The sequence below is a fragment of the Prenolepis imparis genome, unplaced genomic scaffold (assembly GCF_030444845.1).
Source record: "Prenolepis imparis isolate NDT839.2.m4 unplaced genomic scaffold, iyPreImpa1.0 SCAF_6, whole genome shotgun sequence".
Taxonomy (NCBI): domain Eukaryota; kingdom Metazoa; phylum Arthropoda; class Insecta; order Hymenoptera; family Formicidae; genus Prenolepis; species Prenolepis imparis.
Window position 1 is genome coordinate 7,616,984 of NW_028141164.1, and position 10,902 is coordinate 7,627,885.

At 37.3% G+C, this 10,902-nt stretch overlaps 2 protein-coding genes across 2 annotated transcripts; one reads left to right on the top strand and one right to left on the bottom strand.

Moving 5' to 3' along the window:
• Positions 1 to 540: 540 nt before the first annotated feature.
• On the bottom strand, positions 541 to 3,763 carry Vang (Strabismus domain-containing protein Vang). The gene is made up of 4 exons (XM_083040749.1): positions 3,193 to 3,763; positions 2,258 to 2,852; positions 2,011 to 2,169; positions 541 to 1,928 (listed from the first exon to the last, which is right to left on the bottom strand). The coding sequence occupies exons 1-4, from the start codon at positions 3,321 to 3,323 to the stop codon at positions 1,092 to 1,094; spliced, it is 1,722 nt and encodes a 573-aa protein (XP_082896875.1). The 5' UTR covers positions 3,324 to 3,763; the 3' UTR covers positions 541 to 1,091.
• An 811-nt stretch (positions 3,764 to 4,574) lies between these two features.
• On the top strand, positions 4,575 to 9,980 carry Rtf1 (RNA polymerase-associated protein Rtf1). Its single transcript, XM_083040144.1, has 7 exons — positions 4,575 to 4,936; positions 5,357 to 5,621; positions 5,718 to 6,125; positions 6,202 to 6,442; positions 6,527 to 7,253; positions 7,358 to 7,631; positions 7,764 to 9,980. Exons 1-7 carry the CDS (start codon positions 4,856 to 4,858, stop codon positions 7,868 to 7,870), a joined length of 2,103 nt encoding a protein of 700 aa, XP_082896270.1. The 5' UTR covers positions 4,575 to 4,855; the 3' UTR covers positions 7,871 to 9,980.
• Positions 9,981 to 10,902: the final 922 nt, after the last annotated feature.

The following is a 10,902-nucleotide window of genomic DNA, read 5'->3' on the forward strand; positions in this document are numbered from 1 at the left end:
TTTAAAGTATATATACAGGGTGTTACAAAAGCATCGGATTTGCTTAGCACCATGCGATAGAGAATGAAAATCTAAGAAGATTTTTCCTCAACGAAAATGTCGAGGGAGGTCATCATTTTTTGCAAGTTCCCAATTTTTGCCATCATATATCTTAGTAACTAAGCCTTAAATTAAAATTCTATTAAATTAAACTCGACCTGAAATTAACTGAAGAATGCAGTTTTGTTAATCTTTTAATTCCATAAAGTTTATTTTGCGAAAAGCCCTTCATTTTCAATCACTTATAACTCGAAAATTATTGATGCCTCGACATTTTCATTGAGGAAAAATCTTCTTAGATTTTCATTCTCTATCGCATGGTGCTAAGCAAATCCGATGCTTTTGTAACACCCTGTATATGTACATAGTTTATGATATGCACTATATATAATGGAATAAATAAATGTGTACGCGCATGTCTTAAAGACAAAAAAGAATTGAGTATTGCATACATTACACACAAGCATATAAATGCTATTACTTTGTAATAAAATTATTTAAAAGTATGTTCAAAAGTATAGATCAATGATTAATATCTTTGTAATTCTTCTTAATAAAGAACAAAAAAGACAAAATACTGTCGAGTTATTCTCTCAATTATTATTACAACAGTCTATATTTTCAGTAAATAGGAAAAGTTTTGGGAAATGTATTTTTAAAAAAATTGGCTTTATGAAGTTTGATGAAAATATCTCGTTGCCAGATAATCTTTTCGAATAAATGTCTAAAGATATTTTTCACGTGAAGTGAGATTCAATACTCATCACATCATATTTCTTGCACAAATAAAAAAGTTTTCTATTACTGCTTCGTGTTTTCCACGTGAAACAAACTATAGCATTTACCACATTATATATTCTGCGCAAAGCGAGGTCCAGCGCTTTCAACGCAAAGAAAATTATATGTATTTTTTTAAATATTATCTCTTTTAAATATTAATCGAATTTTACTTGCGCCAAAATTCTTATTAAGTACATATATCCCCGTCTCGAGGCATTGCAAAATTTCATTGAAAATTAAAGAATGGAATTTCCGGAATCCTCTTAGGCATTTTAGACAGAGGTTTCAGAATTTAATCGCAGAAGAAATTTGTTCGACTTGGGATGTGCCAATTGTTCAGTGAGATTAAAGTGCGGTATTCTATACGCCGTGCACAAGAGTGCTACTTCGCCCTGCCTCAACTGAAACTCACAACCGTTGGCGATTGGACGCGAGGGTAGCTCTCCCTCGCACACCAAGGCCCAATGATGCGACCGCTTTTGTCTCTCTTTCTCGTTCGACAGCACCGGGCTTGTGACGAAGAACGGTTCCAAGAATGCGCGCGGCGCCGCGTCTTGGGCCAAACACCGGGCAAGACGATTAAGAATGGATTCTACGGAGTGACGCGGTTGTTGTCGAGTGATTCTCAAATACTTCTGCAGCGCTCTCGCCATGGAAGGGAACACCGCCTGCGCAGCTTCCATGGGGTCCATCGGTCCGGAATTCGGCGTGGACTCCACCTCGGAATGCAAGCGTTTGATGTGCGCAAACGCCTCCTCGGCGGCGGTGATCAATCTCGCGCGGCGTTTACGTACCCGTCGTTCGTAGTCGTGCTCCTCGTAGAAGCGCTCGTTGTGACTGGAATCACGGCGACGTGCCTGCGCCGCTAGAACCGCTCGGTCCCCGCTACCGCCGCGCGACTGCAAAGCGCCAGTCACTCCACCGTCAACCTCGTAGAACTTGAAGCTCGACTGCTTCCTGCCCGACTTCGAGACCGGCAGTCTTTCCAAGTACGGATTATAAATCGGGAATTCCGTGTAGTACCTCTCCAAGGCCCACACGGCCGCTCTCTGTATCGATAACTGGCCGATCGCGTAGGATCTCGATTCGCCGTCCGGGGATCTAACGACCTGTCGATGTAAATATCAATGAGATATGTAATTCGATAACAAGTATTATAGATTAAATATTATTGATCAAAGATATGCGCACCTTTAGATAGAATGTAGGCTGTAGATGACGAATTTCAATAAGGAGCACAGCGACGTAGTGTATAAACAGAAGTGTATCGGCAAGGGTACCTGCGTAATTTACTAAACTTTTGTACTCTGTTATTTCGCCATTGGCAGCAGTCTTAGCACTCTCAGTCACCTAAAAAGTATCAATTAATCAAGTATAATATGCTAAATTAAATATATATATATATAAATTATATCACTACATAGATTTCCCTGTATACCTGTACAACGTAAAAAAGCCAATAAGTACAAATGCACAGCATGGTGAGCAGCAGCACTCCCGCTCTGAATAAAAATATGCGCGGCATGGTAGCGACTCGCGGACGCAGAAATACCGCCCAGCTACCGACACCCAGTAGCACCAGTTTGAAGGCTAATCCTAACAGTTGGCCTTTACATTCGGCGTTGCACGACAGTAGCTGTAGTTTCTGTTGCATCGTCAACACCGTCGTTGAGTCGGGAAAAAATCCCAATTTAGGCAAGATCACCATGGCAATAGGACTAAGGAAGGCGCTTATTCCGAGTATCATCGCCACGATCGGACCGATGTAGCGACTGCAGCTAGAACCGAACGAACCGTCGGTCTCGTTCGGCCAATGGCTCACATCCTCGGTCGATTCCGATCTGTCCGAGGTGTTGCCGGTAACGGCTGTGGTGTTTTCTCCCCAATTCTCGTCCTGTGGCAGTATCTGCACCTCAATCACCTCCTGACCCATGTTATCTACGCTATCTCCCCGTACATTTACGGTTGTTTGAAACGGAGCCATTTCGTTAGTGTCTATATTCTGCCTCTCTTTCCTTTGACTTCGATTGCTTCTGTTGTAGAAAATTTATATGTACATGATATATATTTAATTTATTTCAATATATATTATATATATGTAGATATATTTTTATTATATATATATATATATATATATAAGAAAAAAATTAGATATATGTATATATGTGTATGATATATATATATATATATATATATATATATATATATATGCATATATTAATGTATATTTAAGTACATGTGTGTAAAAAAACAAATATGAGTTTGCCAATCAGTTATAGTTTTAATACCGATATGCATGACTCGCTTTTATCTACATAATATAACTGTTAATACAACGGTAAAAAAGAAAAGATTGAAATTCATCGGATCTACCTGGTAGTCCGGTGAGAATGTTGCCTGTGGTGCTGCTTGGAGCTGTGAGACCGATGATGCTTCTGGGAGCTCCTGCTGTGGTGGCTATGGCTATGCTCGCTAGCCCCGGACTTGACGCTCTCCGTCTCCATTCCACGGCGAAGACTACCTGCCGCTCGCTACCCCATAAGAGCATACCCTCCTTCGCGCGCGGACGAACGTCGGGCACATAAATGCGAGGCGAATGCGACGCAACCACCCTCGATACGATATACCTGTCGTTGCGCTATCGTAGCGGGTCTACGATCCAGGCACCCTCGGAACGTCGCGGCGTCGCGGCCACGTGCGACCTTGACATTACGCCACGAAGCCGATCCGCACCAAAGTACGAGTGCTCGTCGCTGCTGCGCAGTACGACGGGAAATCGGGATCGGCAAAAACGACGGCTCACAAATCGCTTGTAAAACACGTAAAAAACGGACGCCGACACGCCTAACGTTTTATTATTCCCACCCCCTCCGTCCGGCTCCAAGCAGCCGGGCTACCACATTCCGTCGTAATTGCTCCGATTGAAAACACTGCCGGTCCGTTCCCTAGGGAAATTTTATATTCCCATGATGACTCACAGTCGAAGACTGTGAGAGTTATAGACGGACATTCGTTCGTAAAAATCTGAAAAAGCTAAATATAAAGGTTTATCCGCATGTGAATACAAAATATAAAATAAAATATATATTATAATAATAAGAATATAATGATAATAAGAATATAATGATAATAAGAATATAATAAATAATAATAATATAATAAATATAAAGATATATATTATTATTATTTTTTTTTTTTCATACGAATATTTCGAATTATTCGATCGATCGATCAAAGAGGTCAGTTCGAGAAGCCTTCATTTGCGCACAGTACAATTGCACACCGTGCTATTACGCTGGGTCCACAATAAAGCCTAGTCTACAATAGAGTCGTAAGGTCGTAAACGTAAGAAATTGACCAATCACAGTCGATTATTCTCCTCGAATTCAACTGTGATTGGTCAATTTCTTACGTTTACGACCTTACGACTCTATTGTAGACTAGCCCTTACGCTGGGTCCACAATAGGTGATTTAAGCCCTAAGCCTTAAGAAATTGATCAATCGCAGTCAAGTATGAGGAGAAAACTCGACTGTGATTGGTCAATTTCTTAAGGCTTAGGGCTTAAATCACCTATTGTGGACCCACTGTAATAGCACGGTGTGCAATTGCAATGTGTGCAATTGTACTGTGCGCAAGTGAGCCTCTCCCGGTCAGTTCCTCTGCCCTGATTGGTCAATCGAACGCTTATTCTGATTGGTCGATCGAACGCTTACTCTGATTGGTCAATCGAAGGTTTACTCCGCGAGTACGTTTTCGAACGTGACCCATGTGTGAAGTGCATCCTGAATCAACGTTCGTTGATACTCGCGTTGAACGGCAACGTGTAAACGATCGCACATTCGTTGATGATACACACTCGTTTGTAGTGTAAATTCTGTTTCTCGCAGTTTCTATCGTTTCTTCCGCGCCATTTAACCGCGGATTTTCCACGTTCCTGATCTCTCATATGACTCGGTGTGCGGAAAATTTTATTGCGAGACTGTAACGACGATTATTCACATTTCCCCCCGTAGAATTGCACACCGCCAAAGAGGATGCCGAAGAGGAAGCATCAGGCACTCATTGACTCCGACAGCAGTGGAAGCGCGTCGGAGAGCGGCTCTGACTTGGACAATGTAAATAATCTAACCTTCCTAGCGTGAGAGTTTCGTCCATTCATTTTCACTACGAAAGTTTCATCCACTTTTTTACAACAGACGTCTTCAGCAATCGCTAATTTTTAACATTTATTGCATGACAAATCTTGAAATGTATCCGGGTAGTCGAATATATAACTTTGCATAATGTGTGGTAATATTCGTTAAATAAATATATTTTAAAATCAAGTGATATGCGGATATTTAAAACAATTGTGTCATAATTTGTTGATAAAAAAAGAAATGTACATGTTATTACAGTAAAAATTACAATTTTGTTATAAATAGACACAAACACGTACACTGTCAATATAACTGTCGTTATTATCTTTTTAATGATTTTGTTTATAATAATTTGCAATTGAGTATACATGTTTTTTTCATTCAACTTTATATCAGGATCTATTATCACTGGCGAAAAAGAAGAAGGGAAAGTCCCAAGATGATTCTCAATCAAATGAAGATAATGGATCTGTTAAAAAGGATACTAAGCATGATTCAGATACATCAGATTCTGACAATAACTGGAATAACAAGAGTGGACAAAAAACAAAAAAGAAGAAAGGGTCATCAAAACGAAGTAAACGAAAGATGACAAAGTCTAGCACCGAAGACAGTGCCAGTGAGAAAGAAGCAGCAAAGCCACATTCAGAGCCAGAAGAAGGTATTTAAAAATTAAATCCTATTTTCTAAATGTATTTTTATTTTAATTATAAGAGTTTTGTTATAATAATTAACAACAATTGTTTTGTTGCAATAGGTGAGGTGTCAGATTCTGATGTAAGTGTTTCTGACTCTAGCCAAGAAGAATTTAATGATGGTTACGATGACAAACTCATGGGAGATGCGGAGGATCAAGCTAGACTTGCTCAAATGACTGAGAAGGAGCGTGAACAGGAAATTTTTAAGCGAATTGAACAACGTGAAATTATGAAGACAAGATTTGAAATTGAGAAGAAACTAAGAATGGCAAAGAAACAAGAATTGAGAAAGCAAAAGGAATCAAAAAAGAAAGAAAAGGGTGGTGAAGAAAAACAAAAATTAGACAGGGCACCAGATCCTAAAGAAAGAAGTAAAGATCGTAAAAAAACAATAGAAGAAAAGCAAGATAAAAAGTTCCATGCAATGTCATTGCTTAAAGCCAGACGCGAAGAAAAGAAAGAACGAGGTAGCGCCTCTTGCACATTTTGTGTTATTATTAATTTTTTTTCTACTTATTTTTTTAATGCTCTTTCTTTGATTAGAGGAAAAAGAAAAACAGAGAATAGAGCAGCAGCAACAACAATCAAAGGATATAGAGGAAGAAGAATTGGAGAATGATCATAAAGGTGGAAACAAAACGAAACTTAAAGCATCCGATATATATTCCGATGACAGTGGCTCATCAGACAGTGCAGAGGAGGAAGAAGAAGTAGCTAAACCTACGTCTCAGCGCAGATCATCTTCGAGTGAAAGTCGTGATTCGGATTCTGATAATGATAAAAAGTGAGTTGTGTTTGTCTATTTTACTCACAAGTAGACTCTTATATCTTCTTTCGAGTTATATTTATGCTCAATATGATTTTTCAGATCGATTACTAGTAACAAAGTCAGACCGAAGAAGCCAGTATATATCGGTGCTAAGGAAGACTTAAACAAGATTCGACTGTCTCGTCACAAAATGGAGAGATTCGTTCATTTACCTTTCTTTGACAGAGTAGTGCAAGGTTGTTTTGTCAGGATTGGAATCGGTAATAATAATGGTAAACCTGTCTATAGGGTAGCTGAGATAAGCGGTGTGTGCGAAACAGGAAAGATTTATCAACTCGGCGGCACAAGGACGAATAAGGGATTGAAATTGCGTCATGGTGCCCAGGAACGCGTATTTAGGTTAGAATTCGTCTCCAATCAAGAATTCACAGACTCGGAGTTCTTCAAGTGGAAGGAAACGTGCGCTCTGCAGGGAATATCCGTGCCAACATTCGACGAAGTAGAGCAGAAATTAAAGGATGTTAATGAAGCATTGCAATATGAATTTAAAGAAGAGGATATAGAGAAGATTGTCCGAGAGAAAGAGAGATTCAAGCAAACACCTTACAATTATGCGATGAAGAAAGCTCAGCTCATGAGAGAACGCGACGCGGCTAATTGCAGAGGAGACGACGAGACTGCTAGTCGTCTTAATCAAGAATTAAGTGAATTAGAAGAACGTGCATCAGAACTGGATAAGATGCGTACAGCAACAATTTCCAGTATATCGTACATAAATGATCGCAACAGAAAGAAAAATGTCGAAGAAGCTGAGAAAGCTATAATGGTATAATTCGTAGAATATACTTTATTTTATGTGTTATTTTTCGCTATAATACGCTATAATTGGCTATAATGAAATTTCAATTAATTAGAGATTATTATATACAGGAAGAGCTAAAGGCTAACAAAGGTAAAAAGATCGACGACCCATTTACCAGGCGAAGTACTAAGCCGAGGATGGTATATAAGCCAGATGATGAATCTGACGTGGTGAGCACAGTCCCAATAAATGACAAATCAAGTCCTCATCCGACTATAGACTCGGTATCGTCTGCTAACGATAAAGAGAATGGACAGGACTCTAAAAAGAAGCAAAGCACAGAAGACCTGTTTAACGCCCATGATTTCGACATAACAATCGATTTGGAAGTTCCTATTCCAAGTAAGTTTTCATATCATAAGAAAAGTATTATAATTAACTTAAACTTTTATTTAATAATTGATTAACAAAAAGGGATCGTGTAACTCACAAGGAGAGTACAATTTATATATATATGTATAATTTTATTTCTAGATAATCCTGTTAGTGTTTTACCGAAGCCTATTAACAACATCAAGGATACAGGACCTCGTCGATCGTTAAATTTAGAAGATTATAAAAAAAAACGCGGTCTCATCTAACATTTCATACGTTTTAGACATCGTAAAAACATAAAGTTAAGTTGGCGAGGTCGTCTTGTAATAATTAAAGAATTTAACCTCGCTCATTAAATGTTCTGGTTAATAATGAGAACAAAGATATGTTCTTATAATGATTGACTGAGAAACTAGATTATTTATATGATGCACATCATAGTATACTATATACTATATCATTACTATGGCGCGATTCTCTTTGTTTAATACATTGAGTGTTGGTGATGGTTTGCTAATTTTATACAAAAAGTTAGTTTAAATAACTGTATTATAGCTATGTAATAAATAAAGGAACGTTAAAACGAAAAACAAATCGATACCTGATGGATTTCAGATAGTTTCTTATAATTTTGCGTCATATGGGCTAATGTCCATATTTATGTATGACAAAAAACCGGTTTTTTTTTTGTTATTTGTTCATATTATACCATCACAAACACTCAATCTATTAAAGATTTTTCCGACTGTAAAAGGTTCCAACGCGAAGCGGTTCCTCTGTATACTCTAAGCAATGAGCTATTGCGATTTGTGCATGAAAAATATTTTACGCAAGTAATGATTAGAACTGTTTATTTTGATAGTTGCAGTACTTAAAGGTGATAGCGGATATACTGAGAAGAATACGATTTTATGCTTTGTCTTACATGTTCCAATATCATCCATATATTTAAATGAAAAAAGAAAGAGAAAGAAAGCATAAAAGAAATAAAGGTATGTATGTAACGATAAAATGAATTTGCCAAATATGACTAAACTTCTTACAATTAAAAATTTTTTGTATGAAAAATAATCACAATGACAGTTAATAATGGTGCACAAGACAATTTTATTTTATACACGATAGAATTATACTCTCATTAAATGGTAATTTATCAGGAAATGGAACGTATATATAATTAATGTAGATAATAATGCTCCATCTTTTTTGCAAATATCAGTTACATTTACATGTTCCAATTGCACATATTCTATACTAATATTTGAGAGATATGGTTTTCTTATGAAAATACATTTATATTTTCATTTTAATATTTGTCACAGTATATAACTTCAATATTTTTTTATTGAAAAATATATGTAAATGTCTGAAAGTTTTCACACAAATTATGATTTTTATCGTTTTGAACTCTAGACATTATAACTAGCAGTATAACTAATTAAAGTAGGTTAATATATTATAATTATTATAATAATTACTTATTTTTTTACGAATTTAATACCGTCGACAAAAATTGTTTCAATCATATATTACGATCGTAATTATTTGTACGACCATGACTTATAGGATGTGCTAGAAATTATATATTGTAATTTACAAAATAAGAAAATTTGTTGCTTGTACGTTTCGTTTTTCGAAATTGTATATACATACATATATTTAGGAATGTTCTGTATTTAAACGTAGATAAGAAATTTTACTGGAAAGGGGAGGGAGAGAGTAAACAATTTTTTTATTTATTTGATAAATTGGTTGTCTGATTGAGAGAAATCATCTTGAAGAGTGTAATCATATAATCAATGTCGAACATTTTGTGATTGTAAAAAAGCAATCTATGTATTTGTGTAATATATTGTTTGAATGAAATATTTACAAAGCAATTATATAGAGTGCTGAATGCTAAGATGAGAGGGGTAACTTTGTAATACTCAAATAAGCGATAAGGAATATAAATTGAAATTGTAAGATAAATTAAGCTCTTACATATATTATATTTTTAGTAATATATTGGATGAATATGATTAGGATGCAATATTTGCAATTTGTATGAATAGCTTTTTATTTTTAATCGATGATATGTCATATATTACTGTAATGTTTAAAGTGGACTTTATATTATATATTTAATTATGTTTCCTTTATTATTGTAATACGTTTTATTATAAAAACATCATGCGTAAAAGTCTGCAACTATATTGGCAATAGGCAATATTACATCATAAATCGAAATGTGTAAAGAGATGTATTATGTTTGCCAGAAAACATTAATTTCTTTTTATAGCGAATATGTATAACGATCTTACATGTACAAAGATTATTGTAAACTGTATAATAACTAACAGTATTAAGAAAAATATATACATATATAGAACTCTTTCTGCGCGCGTGCGTGTGTAATAGATGATTCGTATTCTTCATTTGTATTAGATATATTACATTCTATAGTATATAGTAAATATGTGCTATTGTATTCGACATAGAAGATTTAAAATTTTCTCGTTAGATTATATTTCTCGCAATCATGTAATTATTATATAATTTTGCATGCTGATGATGTGATCTACTTTATTAGAATGTTTAAATGTAAAGGTGCGGAAAATTAAAATTCTATCGGGCGCCCAAATGTCTCGTTTTTCGCGGTCCAGCTTTACCGACCGATCGAGAGAGCGCGAGGCCCGCATTTCGGAAAATTCGCATCACTTTGCGCGCAGTCGCGACGCGTATGCGCGCGACAGATCGTTCGCCAGCACGTCGCTGCCCATATAAGGCAATTTCCCTACGTCCCTAACGGCGATTGGACCGCGCGACTCGGCACGTCCCGCGTCAATGACCAATTCCTCCCGAAACCTCTCCTCCGCGCAATTCCACGCAAATCGATTTCGCGCGGTAGGTACGACAATGCCGGCCGGTCGATCGGTCCCTCGTGTATTATACATTATACGATCTCGCTCCTACAATACGCGTACATCATCATCGTATATCGTGCCGTCGACGGCGCCGGCGTCATACGTCATCGGCGGGAGAACCAATTATGCACGTATCCGTGAGCTTTATTTATTTATCCACGTGTTCGGAAAACGCGCGTTTTAAACGCCGGGAAGATTCGCGCGAGTAAAGTATTTGTTTTTCTCTTTCGTCTCGTCTCTCAATTGTAGGAAACGCATTCGTACGCAACCGCGAATTTTTGACGACGCGCGCGAACAGGGCGCGAGCAACTCGACGCGGACCAATCAGCGTCGCCTTCGGCGGCGGCGCTGCGCGCGCAGGCGCAGGGATACAGGATTCGCGGAGAGAGAAA

What these genes read in the sequence shown, in the direction of transcription:
- Vang (XM_083040749.1), bottom strand. Translation starts at nt 3,323, where the DNA reads ATGGAGACGGAGAGCGTCAAGTCCGGGGCTAGCGAGCATAGCCATAGC. An exon ending in CATTCTCACCGGACTACCAG is followed by an intron (nt 2,853 to 3,192) that starts GTAGATCCGATG and finishes TTTCTACAACAG; the next exon opens with AAGCAATCGAAGTCAAAGGA. An exon ending in GGCTTTTTTACGTTGTACAG is followed by an intron (nt 2,170 to 2,257) that starts GTATACAGGGAA and finishes GATACTTTTTAG; the next exon opens with GTGACTGAGAGTGCTAAGAC.
- Rtf1 (XM_083040144.1), top strand. Translation starts at nt 4,856, where the DNA reads ATGCCGAAGAGGAAGCATCAGGCACTCATTGACTCCGACAGCAGTGGA. An exon ending in GCGGCTCTGACTTGGACAAT is followed by an intron (nt 4,937 to 5,356) that starts GTAAATAATCTA and finishes ACTTTATATCAG; the next exon opens with GATCTATTATCACTGGCGAA. An exon ending in CGAAGAAAAGAAAGAACGAG is followed by an intron (nt 6,126 to 6,201) that starts GTAGCGCCTCTT and finishes TTCTTTGATTAG; the next exon opens with AGGAAAAAGAAAAACAGAGA.